This window comes from Gasterosteus aculeatus, chromosome 13 (assembly GCF_964276395.1).
Source record: "Gasterosteus aculeatus chromosome 13, fGasAcu3.hap1.1, whole genome shotgun sequence".
NCBI lineage: Eukaryota > Metazoa > Chordata > Actinopteri > Perciformes > Gasterosteidae > Gasterosteus > Gasterosteus aculeatus.
The window spans coordinates 4,277,726-4,296,885 of NC_135701.1; the positions used below are offsets into that span (position 1 = coordinate 4,277,726).

General features: G+C 46.7%; 3 protein-coding genes and 1 long non-coding RNA gene across 7 annotated transcripts; 2 read left to right on the forward strand and 2 right to left on the reverse strand.

Moving 5' to 3' along the window:
• Nucleotides 1-323: 323 nt before the first annotated feature.
• Nucleotides 324-7,463, reverse strand: ccdc125 (coiled-coil domain containing 125). 4 transcript variants are annotated; one of them, XM_040195086.2, is made up of 13 exons: nt 7,301-7,463; nt 6,186-6,350; nt 5,853-6,096; nt 5,717-5,775; nt 5,546-5,632; nt 5,051-5,128; nt 4,026-4,111; nt 3,859-3,941; nt 3,576-3,688; nt 3,074-3,181; nt 2,790-2,940; nt 1,698-1,804; nt 324-1,259 (listed from the first exon to the last, which is right to left on the reverse strand). In XM_040195086.2, exons 3-13 carry the CDS (start codon nt 6,094-6,096, stop codon nt 927-929), a joined length of 1,449 nt encoding a protein of 482 aa, XP_040051020.2. In that variant the 5' UTR covers nt 6,186-6,350; nt 7,301-7,463; the 3' UTR covers nt 324-926. The 4 variants fall into 4 exon arrangements, with proteins under 4 accessions (XP_040051020.2, XP_077943171.1, XP_077943172.1 ...); XM_078087045.1 differs by having other exon boundaries at nt 2,754-2,940; nt 7,301-7,462; XM_078087046.1 differs by having other exon boundaries at nt 2,754-2,940; nt 6,186-6,250; nt 7,301-7,443.
• On the forward strand, nt 3,685-4,878 carry LOC120830449 (uncharacterized). Its single transcript, XR_005713904.2, has 2 exons — nt 3,685-3,907; nt 4,047-4,878. It is a non-coding gene; the product is annotated as an uncharacterized LOC120830449 (long non-coding RNA).
• A 247-nt stretch (nt 7,464-7,710) lies between the features above and the next one.
• On the reverse strand, nt 7,711-15,957 carry rad17 (RAD17 checkpoint clamp loader component). The gene is made up of 17 exons (XM_040195084.2): nt 15,798-15,957; nt 15,391-15,496; nt 14,539-14,769; nt 13,881-13,955; nt 13,614-13,752; nt 13,141-13,277; nt 12,611-12,663; nt 12,316-12,441; nt 12,043-12,112; nt 11,830-11,941; nt 11,524-11,721; nt 10,375-10,478; nt 10,126-10,272; nt 9,906-10,034; nt 9,204-9,324; nt 8,820-8,877; nt 7,711-8,682 (listed from the first exon to the last, which is right to left on the reverse strand). Exons 2-17 carry the CDS (start codon nt 15,430-15,432, stop codon nt 8,502-8,504), a joined length of 1,923 nt encoding a protein of 640 aa, XP_040051018.2. The 5' UTR covers nt 15,433-15,496; nt 15,798-15,957; the 3' UTR covers nt 7,711-8,501.
• On the forward strand, nt 15,800-18,776 carry ak6 (adenylate kinase 6). The gene is made up of 6 exons (XM_040195093.2): nt 15,800-16,057; nt 16,143-16,219; nt 16,824-16,916; nt 17,059-17,117; nt 17,320-17,465; nt 18,378-18,776. Exons 2-6 carry the CDS (start codon nt 16,183-16,185, stop codon nt 18,565-18,567), a joined length of 525 nt encoding a protein of 174 aa, XP_040051027.1. The 5' UTR covers nt 15,800-16,057; nt 16,143-16,182; the 3' UTR covers nt 18,568-18,776.
• The last annotated feature ends 384 nt before the right edge of the window (nt 18,777-19,160 follow it).

Genomic DNA, 19,160 nt, shown 5'->3' on the forward strand with positions numbered 1-19,160 from the left:
CACATAAGAGGCTTCTGTACCAAACAACCAAGGAGCCTGCACATGCGCATATCTTAAGGCATCATTTTGACTTTCTAATCAATCTTTTTTTGGGGGGGGGGCGGAAATGGGCTCCCATAGTATCTCCCTCTCTCACAAGTCAAATTAATGCCCTGTTAGATATCAAAACACATTTGGGGGGAATTGACAGAGAGAGAGAATGTATTGAACTGAAATTCTCGGATGCACACGCCCCATCTCAGCCTTCCAGTCCCACCAGGACTTTTTAAACTTGTATAGTTTGTTTCACGCGATAATAACAGAAGAAACAAAACACATCTGGATAAAATTGATGATTAGGGATTGCACTGTAGAGCTTTATTGGAGCTCGCTGGGTCCCACTTGGCTGATGAGGGAATCGTCAGTCAGTCTTCAGTCACTCACGCAGACAGTAGCGCCTCGGTTTGGGGGGATTCTGACAAGGGAATTAAACTGGATTTGAAGAGGTATCCGTTGGATTCAACGTGGCGTTGTGCGTTGTGACACTGGTGTACTCTCCATTCAGCCTCAAAGATACTTCTTTGACGCTTTTATTTTCTGAAAGTCTTTTAGGTTCCAGTTATTAGTCCAGTCCAGTATTGGTACGAAACAAAAGTCCCCTGACAAAACTTGTCGGAAGCCTTAATGGACGTCCCTATGTAATGGATAATGAGGCAAGATAAGGTGCTTATAGACTGTGCTAATCTTTTGACTCGTTGGTGGACCTACGAGACCCCCCACAATGTGATGTTCAATGAATGTATAGACTAAAGAGTGGTTCCATCGCCTCGTACGTGGGACTTTAAATAAATGTCCGTGAATTGATAGATCTGAACCTGCAGTGTGTTCTGTGAGTGCGAGTGTTAGAAAAGTTCCCGGTCGGTGAGTTAAAACCACAAGAATCAGGATCAGGACTCTGGTGGATCCTTTTGTCGGATGTCAGCCTCGTGGTGGGACGGAGGTTGGACGTCGCACTGCGACGGGTCCGACAGCTCTGGCGGTTCAGTCCTGGACTCCCGAGAGACTCTGCGGTCCTGGCCGAAGCCGCTCGGGCCGCCGTCTTGCTCAGACGCGGGACTCTGGTGGGACTGGCGGTCACAGCTCGGACTCTGGTCCTCTGACGGGTCTGCCGGCCCGCCGTAGGAATCCCGATGCAACCGTCTCTGCAGCTCCTCTGCACTGCGGGCCAACATGATGCTCACCTTCCTCTGGTGGGCCAGCGCCTCGTCCTTATCGTTCAGCTGCAGCAGGAAGCACAGCCGCATATATTGTCTACTTATTGATATTGTTTTTATGTAAATTGAAGGTTTTGTAAAAACCAAACTCTCTCTGTGTGATGTGGAAGTGACCATTGGAAGCGGATTCAGCAACCCCTCTTTGAGTAGCCTTGAATCATGACTCTGCTCCATGCTTGCAAGCATTTAATAAATGTCCTGTTTGATGAGTTCACACCGGCGTGGAGTAAAGGTACAACGGGAGAAACGTTGGTCGAAATGAGATGTAACGAGTAACTGAGGCTCTATAAGCTTGGTAATCTTCCACACGCCAATGAAGCCGTAATACTAACGGCAGACTCTCACTCAGTTCCAGTGACATTCTGATACCAGAATAGGAAAATAAAGCAAAACCCTTCATGTGATCTCCAGGTAACCGGCCTGCAGGTGTTAAGAGATACTGACCAAGTCCAGCAGTCTGTAGAGAGTCTCCAACAGGTCATCGGGCGTCTTGGACGGCAGCAAGCCTCTCAACCGCTGGCTCACGCTGATCAGGGGGCTCCGGTTTGCACCTGGGGGCCAAAATAGAAACAGACTCTTTTCTGATGGTTCCGGGTAAGAACAACTACAGGTAAGTGAACGGTCACTGTGAGGGAACCAGGGACAAGTTTTTCAGTAGTAAGATGTTTTATAAATCAGGCTAGGAATGCTACAGAAACATTCCCCTCCGCAAAAACCTTTGGAATATAGAAGGGAATTAAAAGTGGAAGGTTGGGGTATGTTAGAGATACCGAAGTGGAGATCTCACGCATCAGAGTCTGAACAACATTTACAAATACATGCACATGTACATTTTGAAAGACACTAAAGGTATAAATAAAAAGATAGATATCACCCTGAAAACTCTTTAGTTGATAAACGATATGAAGACAATTCTTTGTTTTATTATCCTAAAAATGTTTGTGTGTAAATATTTAAAAGAAGTGTTCAATAATGATACATTTTAGTATTATTAAAAAAATATATACTGACAAAATAGACCAAAATCTCTAAATTGATTTTGCTGCAATGGTTGGCCTTACGGTTCAAATCAGAAGGAGCGGAAAGGCGCTTCATGCACTTTGATGGATTTAAACCACACGCGGTGTCTCAAAGGCACAAATACTTTTTCTAACCTCTTGGGGATCTTCGTAGCTGCTCTACGTCTCTCAGAGCAAAAGACTGAACCAAGTTAGAAAAAGAGTTTTGGGTTCCTTAACGCAACCCCGGTTCATTTATAACAGAGGGCGCCGTTTCCCCATCCCACCCCTCCTCGCATCTCACAGAAAGAAACCGTTCTAGAATGATTTGTGAGGGGGCGGAGCCTGGCCACACATCGACCTGTCTGTCACTGACAGGTGCAATGTCATTGGAGCCTCCATAGTGGGATTTTGAAGGCTCCTCTTCTGTCTCCTCAGGGGCCTTTCGGTTTTGTTTTTCTAATTTTTGCTGTCTCGTGGGCTTAAGTTTTGCAGTATTGACCTGCCGCAGCCGTCTGTGTGCTGGAAGCAGACTCGCCTTCAGCTTTGGAGTGATGGGATTTCAGGATATTTGCCTCGGCGAGCAACAGGAAGTGATCGCTTCGTTTCCTCAGCTGCTGTTCGAAGGCAATGCGGAAAGCATCCGCGACCATCGACGCCTCCTCCCTCCTCAAACGTTGGGAATCCAGCTGAACAACAAACACACACATAAACTCTCTCACTCAATGTGAAAAGGGTAAACAAATGGCCACTGTTCACACCGGCTCAAATAAAGAGAAGAAAGAGAGATTGTGAGAGGGTTTGGCAGTTGCGGTCGTTCACCTCCTGCTGCAGCTGGACGAGCTGCTTCCTGCTGGCGGCGGCGGCGGCGCGGCTGCACGGACAAGCCTCAGCAGCACCGACACACCGGCAGGCCCCCAGAACCGCAAGCTGGACACGCAACCAAGCAAGTCACTGACAAGTTATACTCAAGCGGAGCAGCATGGATTCAACGTCTTCAAACACAGATGCCTCGTCCCCAAATACTACACATTAGTATTTGGTTCATATTGTGCTGACATGGTGTGTAATAAAACAAATAATTACCAATACATATATTGGAATATTGTTCATTTTACTTTGAACATGAAAACATTTTAAGACGAGGCAAATTTCCGCCGTGACTTATTTTCCTATCTGTTCCCAACAACAGGAAGGGTAGAAAGCAACGTTTCATTTGACTAAGAAAAAGATCTGCCAAAGTCTTAAGAAGACGTGCCTAGCGGTTTGGATGTAACACGGGGGAATGAGGGGAATGTCTGTCATGGTTTCGAGCTTCTCTCACCTCCAGAACGCTGGCGTCCCTCTCTGGGCTGGTTTGAAGTTGGCCTCCTTGGAAAGCTCTCTGCTCCTTCACACTCAGCATGGAGAGAAGCTCCAAGCACTGCCGACTGCAAGCTGCAAGCACAAACACACCTACGGGTCAGTGAAAGACGGCCAAATCACATCACTTCAGCTCTGTGAGAAGAAGAGGAATCTAGCAACGGCGTCTTGGCTTGAGACCCGCTGAGGGGGAGCTACATGAGGTTCGGTGACCTAAAGGTCATTCGACAGTATTCCTCAATTACCTGAATTCTCTGCTCGGAGCTGCAGGACAACGCGGCTGCTTTCCTCCAGGTTGTCGCTCAGGTTCTTGTTCTCACTCAAAATTCTGAACAACAGCAACAAAAGTCATAAAGAACCGCGGACATGAGTGTGTGTGTGTGTGTGTGTGTGTGTGTGGAGTGAATCCAACCTGTTGCATTTCTCTTCCCAGGATTGCTGGGACTTCTTCATCTGGACCTGGTTGAAGCTGAGTTCCCACTGCAATCTGTTCACCTCCTGTGAGAGATGGAGGCGCCGACCACACCAGTCAAACGCGTTCTCACAAGCAGCGGAGTTGATCATCATCCCATCATCCCATTGGCCAAGCCAAGGAGCGGCGTATGCGACGCATCGGGACCACATTGAATATACCAGGTTTTCAGATACTCGGATAGAAACACTGCACGGTGAACGCTGGGTGGAGTACGTTTTCAATTTGGCCCGAAAAAAAGTAAACAAGCGATCCCTCTCACTCCTTTTCACATTTGTGGAGCGCCAAAATGTGGAAATAGTCACAAGAGCAAACGAGAGGAAGGTGTGACGATTGTTTGTTGGACATCGGATCTCGATGTGGACACGTATTAATGTGTAAGATTGGAATCACCATATTTCAATGAGCTTAACTACAATTATCATATAATACCACATGTGTTGGATTATATATATATTAAGTTTGAATACAAGCATGGATATAAAGTTGCATATTAACAGTGATAAAATATATTCTATGATCTTCTATAAGATTGGTTTACTTAACCTACACTAGCATTGTGTTATACAGGTTCAATGGCAGCGTATCCATCAGGAAATTAATAATTAATAATGTAAATCGTGGCACACTTTTGAAATAAAATACTTTTGAACCATAATCATTAAATCATCACGGCAAAAGGCTCAAATCCAAGTGATGTTGCACGTCTTTTTTTATCCTCTTGTAAGGATTAGTAGTATGTTACGGTGTGGCTTACATGTGAAATGTGTCTAAATAAACATTTTTTCCTGAATGGTTTGTTCATTCCTGATACTGATACCGCTCACCAGCCGCGGTGTCACTGTGAGCAGTGAGCCGCCTCTTTGTGACCCCGTGTCCTGTGCGATCACGCTGGTGCTTCAGAAACCTGCTGTTGGATGTTAAAGCAAACAGACCGATCCCTTATTTGAGCAGCCTCTGCTCACCTTCTCCAGAGCTTTGGCCTGCGCCTCGCTTTTCTGCAGCAGACTCCTAGTGTGACTCGTGGCTTTGTCAAGAATGGCCTGTGTGAAGAAGAGCGGTTCGTATTCAATGCAGGAACAACGGTCTTCCAAACGCGAGAGGACTGGTCTTCACAACCAGCCTCACTTTGACTTTGTTTCAGTAGAATAGAATATATTTACGTACATTATTCCAAACTGGATTTGAAGCGTCTTTTTGGTTTAACATTGACCCTACTTTCATAGTTTGGGCCGTCTGTAGTTTTTTGGCCAATTGACCGCCGGAAACGGCAAGAAAAGAGTCAAAACTCCAGCAACACAGGGGCCCCCAACTGGGCCCCGCTCTAAGGGGTCCAAGACGTGCTCAGTAAACCTTACAGGTTCACCATACAACCAGTTTGTGGCTGAGGATGAAAAACGCTGGTTGGAGACGACATACAGACTGATGAGAGATTCCTGGGCACGAGACAGCGGCTCTACCTTCCCCTGCAGGATCTTCAGAGCTTCGTATTTGCCTTCAATGTAGCGATGCGCCACCTCCAACTCGCAGCACAATACGTCGATCGCCTGTCAACAACAGCACAACCATCTCTTGCCGTTCGCCCGGCCGAAAGCGGACGGCGTTATTTCAACTGCAGTTTGCCTTCTTACCTCAGTCGCTTCCCGTAGCCGGTCTCTGAGCTCTTCTTGGGACAGTTCCACTAGTGAGCCTGTTGATCCACAAAATAAACACGTGTATCTTTATTATTAGGTGCATACATGAGTGTGATGCTTCCACTGTTCTTACCGCAGGGGGGCGGCTTCCAACGGGTTCCCAGCGGCGTCCCCGTGCTCTTCAGTCCGTGGATCCCGCCCGCCTCTCCCTCCGGTCCCAGCGTCTCCATTCGGGACAGAAGCGTCTCCGTCTGGCCGGTAAAGCCGTGGCTCTTGTTCTTCGGGGAGCTCGGTGCCGCTCCGACTCCCGTCCCGTCCCCAAGGTCCCCGTCCGCCATGTCATCGTCCAGGCTGCAGGCCTCAGCGGCCTCCTGCATCTGCCGCAGGCCAAACCCTGAACTTCCAGCACGGAGCTTCCACACCAGCCAGAGATACCGATTTGCTCAAATTTCCAATGTTAACTTACCTCGAGTATATTATTTGCCGGCCGCTGAAGATCCTTTCCACTTGTTTAATCCATCAACGGTGTCTCTGTGGTCCAGGACATCGTAGGGGTTAGGTCGTTTCTCATCTCATACGGGAACCGATTTATTGCTGTAGAAAACTTCCTCACCAGCCAGGGTGGAGAGAACTGGTTTCAACAGAACACGTGTTAGAAACATGTCAACAGCGAGTCCCGTTACGAAGCACAACATCTGCTAACCAGCGGTTTGTGGAGCGAACAACAGTGATGTGTTCTTCCTGTTTGGTCGTCCGTGCAGCACTTGATGGATGACCTTCCCCGGAGGAATCTCAAATGTACGACTAGTACTACGACTACAATGAAGCTCAAAACAGTCTCCCATTTGTCTGCAGAGAGGAGTTCAAGTCCACAAACATCGATTGAACTCTCGTCACCTGTTGACATGCTGGAGTTCATTTAGTTGGTGTTTCTGTTCTTAGCAGAGATCTGACAGAAGGGTTAACGGAGCACGACGGTTCCAATCTGTGACCCACAGAAGAGTTTCTTTAGTCACACGATGCATTTCTATATCTATTAATGACTCATCAACAAACTGTTATTTACACAATGGTACAGGTTTCAGTAACAATCCAGCTGGTTCGGGCTCCTCTTTGTCGATTGATTGGACTTTTTGGTCTTAAGTCAAAGAAATATTTACTTAATAGATCTTTACTAAGTCGATTTTATTTCCACTTTGTTTTATTACTTGTGCACTGTTGTCTTGTCTGTCTACTGTCGCGCACTAACCGCCAAGACAAATTGCTTGTATGTTTGACATATTTTGGCTAATAAATGTTTCCTGATTCCTGATTATCTTTTTATGCTGAATTACTTATTTGCATTAAACTTTTTACAGTGGTGCTTCGTAGAAAGCCTGATTGTTTTAAACATCTGTCCATTAAATAAACTCTACGCAGACTTTCTTTACTTTGGACAAGGCCTCATCACGGTGACTTACATCGTTTTTAGTCTCCCCTGTTCATCAAGGGAACTTCACGAAACAGCAAATCCAGAATTAAACCTGATTCGTTAGAGAGATTCTCATTCAATGTAATTTCTAATGAATGACTTCCTCTTACCTGAAACTTTCTAACAGGTATATTTATATTCGTCAAGGTTTGACTCCCCTGCTGCGACGAGCTAGAAGCAGCCAGGCGACTCATCACTGAAAAATAAAATCCATACACGGTTTAATTCCACGAAGCACGATGCTAGTTTCCTCTCCAGGCAACACCGCAGCCAAATAATAAAAAGCAGCGTGAAGCTGAGCCACGTCCAAACCAGGTGTTTAAAGAGGTGGAGTCATTTCTCCAGTTGAAGTCGATCACCAGAGGGGAATATTTAAGAAGAGCCTCGGGTGAAACTGCTGAGCAAATATTAGATGAAGGCGTGTGTGAAAGGATGAAGGCGTGTGTGAACGGATGAAGGCGTGTGTGAACGGATGAAGGCGTGTGTGAAAGGAAAGTGTTGCAATCAGATAGCGATACACTTTTCAGAAATTGGGTTTTATTCACTTGCTTATTCAGATAAAAAAAAAAAACGTATATCTCAATGAGCATATGTTGGGAATCTTTGTCCATCCATGGAAGATAGAAAAATAACTGGCACACTGGATGACAAACATAAGTCACTCTGCCAAAAACATAAATCTGTGAGGTACAGAGAAAACAAGTCACAACAAATAAATACTGACAACATTCTATCGGAGCTTCAGAAGGAACACTCGAGCTCCACGAAGATCCTTTGCATCTCAATCCCTCACCCGGTGTCACCTTGAATTCTGCAAGAAAACGTTGTTTGTCTCCCCAATGTCCACAATGAAATGAGAATTTTAAAAAAATGGAGAGAAAGATCTCGCTCAATCGGAACAAATGGATGGGGGGGGGCTGCATTTAACAAGTGCTGAATCATATTAAAACAACAGTTTTCTAGTGTTAAACATTGAGGGCTTATAGAGGGAGAAGTTAGTCAAGGAGTTCCTTCAGGTTTTGATTGTTTAACTGGCGTAGAGACATTTGAGGAAAAAAACAAGTTCTCTTCCGCCGTAACAGGTAGTTTGTATCGATGTACAAATGATCGTTTCTGGGTTGGAGTATTTCTTATTATTTCCATGGATGCCCGTGCCTCCATATGATCAGGAGCCCGTATCGAGCCGGGGATCACATTTAATCCAGGTTCAAATTCTCTCTCACGTGGCGCTCCGTCCCGAGCCGGAAGTCCAAACCACAGAACTAAAGTTGACGACGTGGGACAGAGTGAGATATGGCCGAGTTGATGGCGTCAGTCACTGTTGTAGTCCTCTATCATCACTTCCTCCTCCTCCAAGAGGACCTGGGTTGTGGTCGGTTGGGGCTGACTGGCCGACAGACCCTCCTCCACCCCACACTTACTGTCCTCTTCGTCCTCGCTGTCCTTGTCCAGCAGCGCCGGCTCTTTGTCCGTCAGAGCCTCCAGCTTTAATCTGCCCAAGAAGCAAACGGAGATAGCGGTCTAGTGCACGGTGTGTGTCTGAAGTTGAATGACAGGCGGAAGTCTGGGTGAAACCATCCATGTCAGGAGGAAACAACCCTTACAGGAAGAGAAAAATGTCTGCTGTACCTGCCGGGGAACCTCCTCAGCGACATCTGGCCCACGTCCTGGATGAAGGCTATCTGAGCTGGGAGACGGCGTAGCACAGAACATTCGACCGTCAGTGAGTCCTCAGAACTATCAGTTGCTTAAATGAGTTCAAAGCTCCGTTTGCTGTGCCGAGCTGTCTGATCATCACAGTAAATGACTTAAGGGTCATAAAAGCCCATTATTACCTTTGACAACACAGATGTGAAGGAAGCAATACAGTAAGTCACCACAAAATGAAAGCACAATTGGAATATTTGGAAGCATTCATATTTGGGGCTAACAACATGTTTGACTTTCATACATGACGTGGATGTCCAGTGGCCCAACCACAACCACGGCACTATGCACATGTGTGTGTGTTACCTTGGTTCCTCATGGGGTTGGTGAGTTTGGCGAGGTACGGCAGCAGCTCAGTCTGCAGGCTGACGGGCGTCAGACAGAAGCTCCTGAACAGCGACTGGGCCGCCAGGCAGTTCTCACGGTGCTGACGGGACGGAAGGGCAGAGTCATTGCTGTCTCGTCTACCTTTAGAGACTAAATGGACCGTCATTTAGTAATTAAACATCACGCTGGATTACTCGCAGAAACCAAAGAAGGAAAAATCCCCCGGCCAAGTTTGCGTTGGGTAAACCGGGACGGGAGGGGTTTCAAACCGCCCAGAGCTTCCGTGGTGTCAGCGTAGCAGCGCGGTGGTGACAGGGGGAGCCTGCGCACCCAAAGGAGACGACTTCCACCGTGCTGCCGTGTGAATCTCCTCAATGACCCTTCTTACATTAAAACACTAATTTACAGAAATATATAGCCATACAATTATGCATTATCGATCTTCTTCTAGTGAGACTTTTGAATAGTATTTGATTCTTTGTACTATTATTTCAATATTTTTAATTATTTTAAACAATTGTCAGTGTATTGTGGAGGGGGTTTTAACTCCATTTAAATGGTGAAATCCTGTTTTGTATAACGACAATAATCAATAATTGAAATGTCAAATATGTGTCTGTTTGAGAATATTTCTTTCAACCGTGTGCCATTAAACTGCCGCTCAGCTGGGACACGCCTCACCTTCTTGTTGACCAGCAGCCAGTTGGGTTTGTGCAGCGGCCTGAAGCCCACAGAGACCTGCTGGGAGTTGGAGTGGAGGAGGCCCCTGGTGGCCACCGAAGAGCCGTACTGCCCCATGGTGCTGCGACTCTGGCACATGGAGATACACAGCAACTTCTTAAGTACATTTCCAGGGATTCAGTATTTCGGATTACATTTCAGTGCCAGGAGAAAGACTAACCGCCCAATCAGAAGTGAGGAGGTCGGCGTCGGACAGATACTCGCTGGCGCGATCCACGTCCTCCACCTCGGAAAAGAAGTCCAGGTAGTTCTGATGGAGGTACAGGTTGAAGAACTCTCCCGACATGTGCGAACGCTCAACCACCGACTGACCGAGGAGACATGGACAGCAGAGATCTCAGCGTCTCAAACATCACATAGATGTGTTACCTGTTAATAATACTAGGAGAGGGGGGGGTCAGGTGTTCACCTCGGGTTCCACAAGCAATGCTTCTCTGTGATGATGAGCCAGGTGAGCCGGTAGACCGGCTCCAGGGACACATTCAGCTGCTTCGGCATCCTCGGGTTTCCCTCCTGTTGGTCACAGACGGCCAAAGGACACAAATCATTCGGCGGTGTGTCACTTTCAATCCCTGAAGTCAGAGAGACTGACTCCAAGCTTTATCACACACGGGAAACTCTCCCTCAGGTGGTCCTCGTAAGCCAAATGACTGAGGGACGACTGAATGGACTGAAAACTGAACTTTTTATGGTGCAAAAGTGGGAGTCGGGTGACACTCACACACACATTTCTATATCGGGCTCATTTAGTTGATTGCAGATCCTTTTTGCTGCAATCACACCTTTAAAAGAATTACGTATTCTGAAAAATCACTTCAAAAGACCAAAACCAACATGGTCTTAGACTTGATGTCTGCACCCCGTCTGCAGCTCACAGAGCTGGGATTATCTCTGCTGACCAGCCAACGTTTGTTAGTTTAAGGTCTCAATCTCTAGTTTCAAGTCTTCTTCAATGCTGCATGATGTTCATTTAGTAAATGATGGTCCATTTAGAGTCAAACGGGCCGTGGCTACCTTGTGATTGACTAGTTGCTACCATGACTCCCTTGTAATCAAAGACAGAGGGTGAGAACATGTTCTGTTAAGCCCGTTTTACACAAGTCAAAAGCCAAAATTAGCATCGAAGGAGGAGGAAGCGTGAATTATGGAAGCCCATTGTGAGCAAAGCTTGGACCTGGAATCTGCCCCCCTCTTTCCTAATAGGGTCACTTCTGGTTCCAAAAACGTGTCGAATGGCCAAAAAGTCAAACTCAAGGCTCCAGTAATCGATGGGTGATTTCACGCCCACTTCTTATGCACTCCATCACTCATAGTCACCACTTTTTAGCAGATGGGGCGATAGTTTGCTGGGGACTATTACACAAATGATGTGCTCCATTGAGCCTTCCTGGCAGCAGGATGGTGTGAGGCAATTGAGGCAAAACAAACGGCAGTGTGTTGTCATGGTGATGAAGGAAGACATCAACCACTTTCAAAAGGCTTGGCTCAATTATGGGGCTTTTCGGTTTACGCAGGAAGACGATCAGGCACTGACGCGATACTCGTCGGTACGACTCACGTTTGCAGTGCAGGATCTTCCCCAGTGCCCTGAACAGAAACAGGGAAGCATCTTTCCCTCCAATGGGCTGCTCCTCCCTGTGCTCCTTTGTCAGTTTGGACTTCTTCCTCCTCTGGTTCGTTCTGGAAACGGCTTTGCTCAGCGAAGTCCCATGTCTGTCCTTCTTTAGCCTCCACATCCCCGCTTCCAACGACATGTCTGGAAAGTTACACTGACGTTAGACGCCCTTTGATGTCAGCGGACGAGACCGGGCAACGACACGAGTACAAAGGTAGCTCATATTTAAAAAAGGTGCTGATGTGAGACCTGGGAGGGAGGAGAACTGGAGGCTGTTGATGGCGCTGCGGATATCTCCAGAGCTTCCTGAACACAGCGTCTCCAACACGGCCGGGTCGGTGACGCACATCCGCCCGCAGCTCTGCTCGGAGTTATGGAGAAAATATGCACTGCAGAAATCACGTCGAACAAAAAACAGAAAATTACAAATACGTGTAATGAAGTTGGGACGATTCCGCTCACCTTTCCTGCCTCGGCCGCTGAAATTCGACTCAGGACCTTCATCATTGTGGTTGGAGCCACGGGGTTAAAACTGAAAACACACAAGAAGATGTTCAGGGGAATCCAGAGGGTTCCTGCAGATGCTTCACAGTGTTTTCCCTACCATTATTACAGGGGGTACCCCCCCCAGAAAAGTGTGCAATGCAATGCAATAACTATTTGAGCCACTGATATATAATGCTTGGGAAAGAAGAGCAGAAGTTGAGTGATGGGTTTCGTGTAAACAAAGCCAACCTGATGTTGCTGATGTTCAGCTCCTCCTGGATCTCTCGGGGAAACAGGAAGCGCGAGCTGCTGTCTCCGCTCAGACTGTCCGACACAACGCACACCAGGGGACACCGGCCCGTCTTCACAAAGCGCCTGGAGGACACGATGTCACACGTCAGATCCGAGGACGGACAGGCCGAGCTCTCTGGCCTGGAGCTGTTCCGCCATTTTTACTTTATAGTTGTATAGTATATTCACATGCATCTGTGCACAAATTATTTTTTTTATAGAAAACCATATACAAGCGATGCTGTGATCTCACCTCAGGATGTCGTGCAGGCTGCCGGGCTGTCTGTAGAACAGGTTTGGGAAATCCTGAAGAGGAACAAGTGGTGACCAAGTGTTAACTGTACAGTCGAACATGGAAGCTGAAGAACATCATTTCTGGCTCCAATCAGCCGTTTGAATTAACCAACCATTGCTTGCGTCATTCTACACAGCATCTTGGTGACAGCGGTTCTCCTAAATATTACATTAGCAACAGTGATGAAATATCTTGCATTGTATTTATTTGTTTGCTTTTTTAAATTACAAATTGAAAGTTCCTCTACATCCGTTTTAGAAGATGGAGTTTTTATCTCACAGGAATTCTTTTTTATTTTGGTTTGTTTTTAACACAATCGTTTCATCAGTCATAACGGTACCAGAAAACCACCAGCGCCATCTAGTGGACAGAAGCTCAACAGATTTGGGTTTTATTTGCCATATTATTAGTTCACAGAATAAGAGATAGATTCCTCCGTCCGTGTGTCAATACAGTACATGGACCACCCAGCGAGAAGTAGCACAAACCTCCACCAGGATGAGCTTCCTCTCTGTGGCCTCTCCGTCCCCCACCATCTGCAGGCAGTTGTACTTGTTGGCTCGCAGGAGGAAGTCCTGGAACTGGACCAGCTGGGAGCTGCAAGACGAGCCGTTCGTCCTCCAGTCTGCTGGAAGACGGAGAATCAGAGACGGCACACAGACAGACACCTTCCCAAAAAAAACATTCATCCCAGCGCTCAAGATGTCAAACATTTGGACTTTCACAAGTCAAATTTCCTCTACAGAATGATCGCTCAACTGAGTAATTACTACTAAAAAGGTGTACTTTACTTGTGCCGATGTACACGGGCACGCTGCAAATATGAAGACTATTTTAAATGGTCTAAACTTTTGATTCGTTATTGTTGGCCCTGGTTGGTAGATTTATATTGAAAACAAGCGGTCTGAGCATTTAACCATCAACGTTTAAAGGGGGGGTTGATAGTGGGACGCCTCCTCACCGTGCTGGCCGCTGCCGTACGGCTCCAGGTTGGAGGGGTTGGTCCACTCCTGAACCCGGAGGCCCAGCTCCAGAGACAGAACGCGGACCGTGGCGGTCTTGCCGCAGCCCGACGGTCCCGTCAGCAGCAGGACGCCTCCCTGCGGAGGACAGAGCCGAGCTCAACCAGAACCTTTCAGTCCTCACTGTCCTCACCACAAAAAGGCCTCACAAACCCTTTGAGGAGACGACGGCTTCGGATACTGAGATCCACAAACTTTGTTCTTACCTTGTGTGCGTTGAGGTGCACTCTCAACCAGTTCTCCACTTCCTCGATCTTCTTCTTGTGGACAGCGAGCTCGACCTACGCAAACACATAAATCATTGCTACAAACCACGAGGTTTATTCTGGGGACTCGTAGCATAATTGCTGCCTTCGGCCTCCAAACTCTTTGACATTTATTCATCGGGTTTTTGGCTAAACGCCTGAAATAAAGTTTGTCGTTCACAGAGACTGAACAGATTGACTGAGTTTTTACATCAGTAAATGATTGTTCTTAGACTAAAATGACACAAATAAATGTCATCACTGTTCCTTTGGTGATGTGGTCACTTGGCGTAAGTCCATTACAGACGGACTTCTTACTGCTGACGCGTTCACCGAAATCATAAACTGGGGTCCGGCTTGTGAAGATTATCTTGTTTGAAAGTGACATCAGTGTTTGTTTTTCCCAGAGCAGATTTCCTTCAGTAACCCAAAAGACGATGGACTGGACAAGGACTGTATCAAAGACATTTATACAAGTTCTCCCATGTTTTCATGTTGCTTTGAATTGGGGTAATAGAACCTACGGACACGTGAGGCTACGTGATTCAGACCAGTTGTCGTGGTTTCTAAAATGTGCTGATGGGTACCATAAATGAACGTCCAAAGCGGTGATGCTGACCTGTGAACGCGGCGTGTATCTGTCCACCCACGGCTCATCTTGCTCCCCAGGGGCCGACTCTTTCAGAAGTTGGGACGCGGGAGCGTCCGAGCTGCGGGACTCGCCTGTCCTCTTCCTGGGCTTCTTGGACTCAGCCTTGGACGGCAAAGCCCGACAGCCCTTTTTCTGTCTGGGCGGAGCGAAGCTTTCCCCCGGCAAGTCGGCGAAGGACTGATCCACCCAGCGGTTCAGCTAATAAAAAAATACTTTTATTAAAGATGCATGAGGGACAACTGACGGAGGGTGTCTACAATCGGTACAGGAAACAATGTTTTCAATGTTTCAATATATATATATATATATATATATATATATATATATATATATATATATATATATATATATATATAAATAAAATTAGGACAGCAAACAGCTAAACATTTTTATTTTGTTGTATATTTAAATATTGCTGTTACAGTGCGTTGATGCTTTAACTCGCTTGCACACAAGCGCTTGTTTTAGAGAAAAACCGAGAAGCAAATGAAGTTGTCTGGCTGTGGGGAGGAAAGTTTAGCTGACCCGTCGACATTAGTAACAAACAAACAAACAAACCATAGATTCAGCCAACGAAGAACCAGATAATACAGAAGCAGGAACTAAAAGAACCGTGTGTGTTTGTGTTGTACGGAAAACTATACAGCAAAGCCTGAACCGAATGCGCATAGCACGTGTACACGTGACTTATTGAGCTGGCATAAATAACTGCATCGTATCACTCAAAATACAAAAGGTATAAACTATATTTTAGTTATAGCGATGTTAAACGTGCCACGGTGAACACGTGAGGTCACGTTAGCGTTAAAGGGAACTCACTCGGCTTGGAGCCGCTCTCTCTCCCGCGGACAGGTTCTCCATCCTGCGGTGCTGCTCCTCATGGAGGGTCGCAGTGCGGCCAGATGTTGCTGCTGATGTTTTCAGGCTGAGGGAACACAGGGCAGAACGAGCGGCGCGGTGACCTCAGCATGCAGAGGCGTCTTGTGGTCTTTAGCTTAGCATGTCTCTTGTTATTGTGCATGCTAATTCTGCATAAAGATGAAGTTAACTAGAAGTTATCCGCGAAGGGGCAGTTCTTTGGACTCTATTTCTGTGTCTCCCGGTGATGCACCGACGCGTCCACTTGTCAGCTACATGACTGACGGGGCTCGTTAGCTAACGGTTCCTAACTCGGTCAGTTCACGTGAAGCTAGAATGATAACTTAGCGTTACATGTTGGGTCTTACCTGGTCGGACCGGCGCTTCGCTCTCCGGCTGCGGGGCAGCGAGGCCGCTTGGGGAGGAACAGAGCTCCGCGAGCAAAGAGGCCGAGTCAACTTTACCTGCTTTAAACTCCGGGGAGTCAGCGTGCCGCAAACTGACCGCTCGGTGGCGTAAAACTGACGCGAAGCTGTTCACTGGCGGCAGTGTTTCGTTGAAAGTCTCCCTCGAGCTGGTCGCGTTCAGCCAGCTAGCTTTCCGCTCTGTCGCAGTTCGCGTGTTTCAGGTTTGTTCGTTGACATTTGGCCTCGGGACTGTCCGGAAGTGTCTCGAGGGGCAGTAAGCGATAATGGGACATGTCTGTCTTTCAGGTGAACGTCGTCCGGACACGTGTTGGCCGCCAGCGGAGCTATGAAGATGAGGAAGCGACCGAACATCCTGCTAACAGGTGATGGGACCTGCGTGTCTTTCAGCCCACGTTCGGTCCCCGCGCGTGAAGGCGGCGCGTGCGACCGTTTCTGGGCACGAGTGCGTGATCATCAGACGCTAAAGTCATTGGTGCTGCTCACCTGATCAAAACTCCCACATGCATCACCTCACTTTTAAAATAGGGCGATACTGAATATGTAATGTGGGTCTGTTTAATTAGGTCTCGAATATTTATCCTCGTTTTTTAAAATTGCGATTGAATTTTTTGTCTATTTATTGGTTTTATTTTTGTTTGTTTTTTTGTCCTTTATTCTATATAAATGTCGTATTTTATTTACGTTATTCTCTATAAATAAAAGTGAATAAAACAAAGTTAAAATGATGATGTATCCTACCTGTCAGTCACCAATATGACAAAGCAAATTCCTTGGATGTCAAAATGTGGATTTTTTTTTTTTGTCCTTTATTCTATATAAATGTTGTATTTTCTTTACGTTTTCTCTTTAAATGAAAGTGAATAAAAATAAAGTTAAAATGATGATGCATCCTACCTGTCAGTCACCAATATGACAAAGCAAATTCCTTGGATGTGAAAACGTGGAGTTTCCTAAATCTTTATGCAGGTACCCCGGGTGTTGGAAAGACCACATTGGGGAAGGAGCTGGCCCAGCGGACAGGACTGACCTACGTCAACATAGGAGACCTGGCGAAGGAGGGTAAACACTTTTAACAAGACTTTTACAGAGCCGACTGGAAACCAGCGAGCTATTCTTTATTCTTCCGTTTGCTCTTGAACATGGTAAATATGTCAGATGTCCTACGCCAGTTCTAAACAATGCTCTTGATTTCGTCCCCCAGGTCAGCTTTATGACGGCTATGACGAGGAGTACCAGTGCCCGATTTTGGACGAGGACGGGGTGAGTTGAATCCCACATGCCTGGTGCCGATATGTGAAGATTTCTACGTCTCGGATGCACAACCATATTATTTTTCTGCGATTGCGCTTCACTCAGCCAGGAGGAGTCTGCTGCACTTAATCCAATCCCCACGATTCCCTTTTCTATTACAGAATGTATTCTGTCTGACTTTCTGTGACCCCCCCCACCCCCCATCCCCCAGGTGGTGGATGAGCTGGATGAAAAGATGGTCGAAGGCGGCATGATCATCGACTATCACGGCTGCGACCTGTTCCCTGAGCGCTGGTTCCACATCGTCTTCGTCCTGCGCACGGACAACACCCAGCTGTACACGCGGCTGGAGGACAGGTAAACCCGTCTCCACCAAGACCCTCGGCGACCGTCGCCATGAACCAGCGGCACCCTGGTTTTGGGCTTTTGGTTTGCACTTTTTTTTAAAGGTTAAAGGTTCCAGGATGGTCGACTGGCTGGTGGAGGCCACTCATGTTTTAGTGGCAGTGTCGTAGTTGAGGCGCTGCTAGTCTTTTCCAACTGGACCAAGAAACCAACTGACACCTGGTTTTTGATGAGAAAATGAAGTGAATATATGATGGATAAAGAAAGAGAATGTGGTCTTCTACTACCTTACTCCCACAAGACTAAGACAGAAACTGTAATCTACATTGCTGATCGTTGTAAAAACTCCTAAACCGTTTTGAGTCTTTGCTCATCATTGTCAGGCGTATTTTTGTGCATTCATTCTGGTGGAAAATGGGGAATTGGTTTGCCGCTCCTTCAAAGTAAAGTGTCGCGTGTGCTGACTCTCCCCACCAGCACATCGCCTTTGCGGTACAACTGTGTGGCACTTTTAATCCGCCCGTTCCTTGATAGTTCAGGAATGGGTTTTAGTTGGGCTAAAGAAGAAGTTTTTAGTTCTCAAGTCAGCAAATATTGGTCTGAATTTATACTTTTCTATAATCCATTTAATACGTTATTTCTGGAAGGAATCTTTCTGATAATTCGTTTTACAGAATTTTGATCAGTTCAGGTTTTCAAAAGCAATACTTGAGATTACTCATAAAAAATACTACTGAAGAAACTTTTCTGCTCCATAAATCCTGCCCACCACCCACACTTGATAGTCTAACCCCTAAAAGTTTCCTAAGCGACATCCTTTACCATAAAAGTAAGTGAAACACTCCCCTCGTGAACCAAGTAGTCACTGTTTGTTTCCCCCTCCCGCCTGACGTGGACTCTGACCTCTCGTGTGACCCCCCCCAGGGGCTACACGGGGAAGAAGCTGCAGGACAACGTGCAGTGCGAGATCTTCCAGACCATCTACGAGGAGGCCAGGGAGGCCTACAGCGAGGAGATCGTCCACCAGCTGCCCAGCGACACCCCCGAGGACCTGGAGCGCAACCTGGAGCAGCTGGTTCAGTGGACCGAGCAGTGGATGAAGGACAACAACTAGATGCCCCCCTCTGGCCGGGCCGGGGGCCGCCGGCTGGACTGTCACAACCATATTATGACAAAGAAAAAAAATCACCCGTCACGGGACTTTAATCCATTGCAGATTAGTGTTAATCAAAGCACTCGTGGTGCTGCATTCATGTCGTCATTTTTTGTAAATAAATGGCCACTGGGGAACACTAGCGTTGCCCTAGTGAGAACTACACGGCTGCTGGGGTTCTGTTTCCATGTCTAAAGCACAGACGTCATCGTGGTGTTACCCGTTGGCGGACGGACGTTATGAAGCCTCTTCTAGGCACAAATCACACTACACATAAAGCATAATTTGTGCCAACAATTTGTGCCATTTACACATCTTTCAGGAGTCAATATAGTAGACGGGGAACTTCACGTACTGTGAAGCGATGCGATACCTGTACCATCAGACAAAGTACCTTTTGAATGCCCCTGCTGGTCTGTTCATCCTCTCCAGCATTTCCAATTAGTTTTTTTTTATTTAACTTTCTCGATTCCTAATATCAAAACCTGCTTCAAGAACTTTCTGTTTTAGGATAATAGTCTAATGTTCTGTTAAGTCAAATCACTGAATGTGTT

Excerpts from the sequence above, each read along its gene's own strand:
- ccdc125 (XM_078087045.1), bottom strand. The coding sequence starts at position 6,096 with ATGCAGGAGGCCGCTGAGGCCTGCAGCCTGGACGATGACATGGCGGAC. Across the intron at positions 5,129-5,545 it reads TGAAGATCCTGCAGGGGAAG|GCCATTCTTGACAAAGCCAC; the intron begins GTAGAGCCGCTG and ends TTCTTCACACAG. Across the intron at positions 1,260-1,697 it reads TCTACAGACTGCTGGACTTG|CTGAACGATAAGGACGAGGC; the intron begins GTCAGTATCTCT and ends TTCCTGCTGCAG.
- rad17 (XM_040195084.2), bottom strand. The coding sequence starts at position 15,432 with ATGGAGAACCTGTCCGCGGGAGAGAGAGCGGCTCCAAGCCGA. Across the intron at positions 13,278-13,613 it reads GTACGGCAGCGGCCAGCACG|ACTGGAGGACGAACGGCTCG; the intron begins GTGAGGAGGCGT and ends GTCTTCCAGCAG. Across the intron at positions 11,942-12,042 it reads CAGCGGCCGAGGCAGGAAAG|AGCTGCGGGCGGATGTGCGT; the intron begins GTGAGCGGAATC and ends AACTCCGAGCAG.
- ak6 (XM_040195093.2), top strand. The coding sequence starts at position 16,183 with ATGAAGATGAGGAAGCGACCGAACATCCTGCTAACAG. Across the intron at positions 16,220-16,823 it reads ACCGAACATCCTGCTAACAG|GTACCCCGGGTGTTGGAAAG; the intron begins GTGATGGGACCT and ends ATCTTTATGCAG. Across the intron at positions 16,917-17,058 it reads AGGAGACCTGGCGAAGGAGG|GTCAGCTTTATGACGGCTAT; the intron begins GTAAACACTTTT and ends TTCGTCCCCCAG.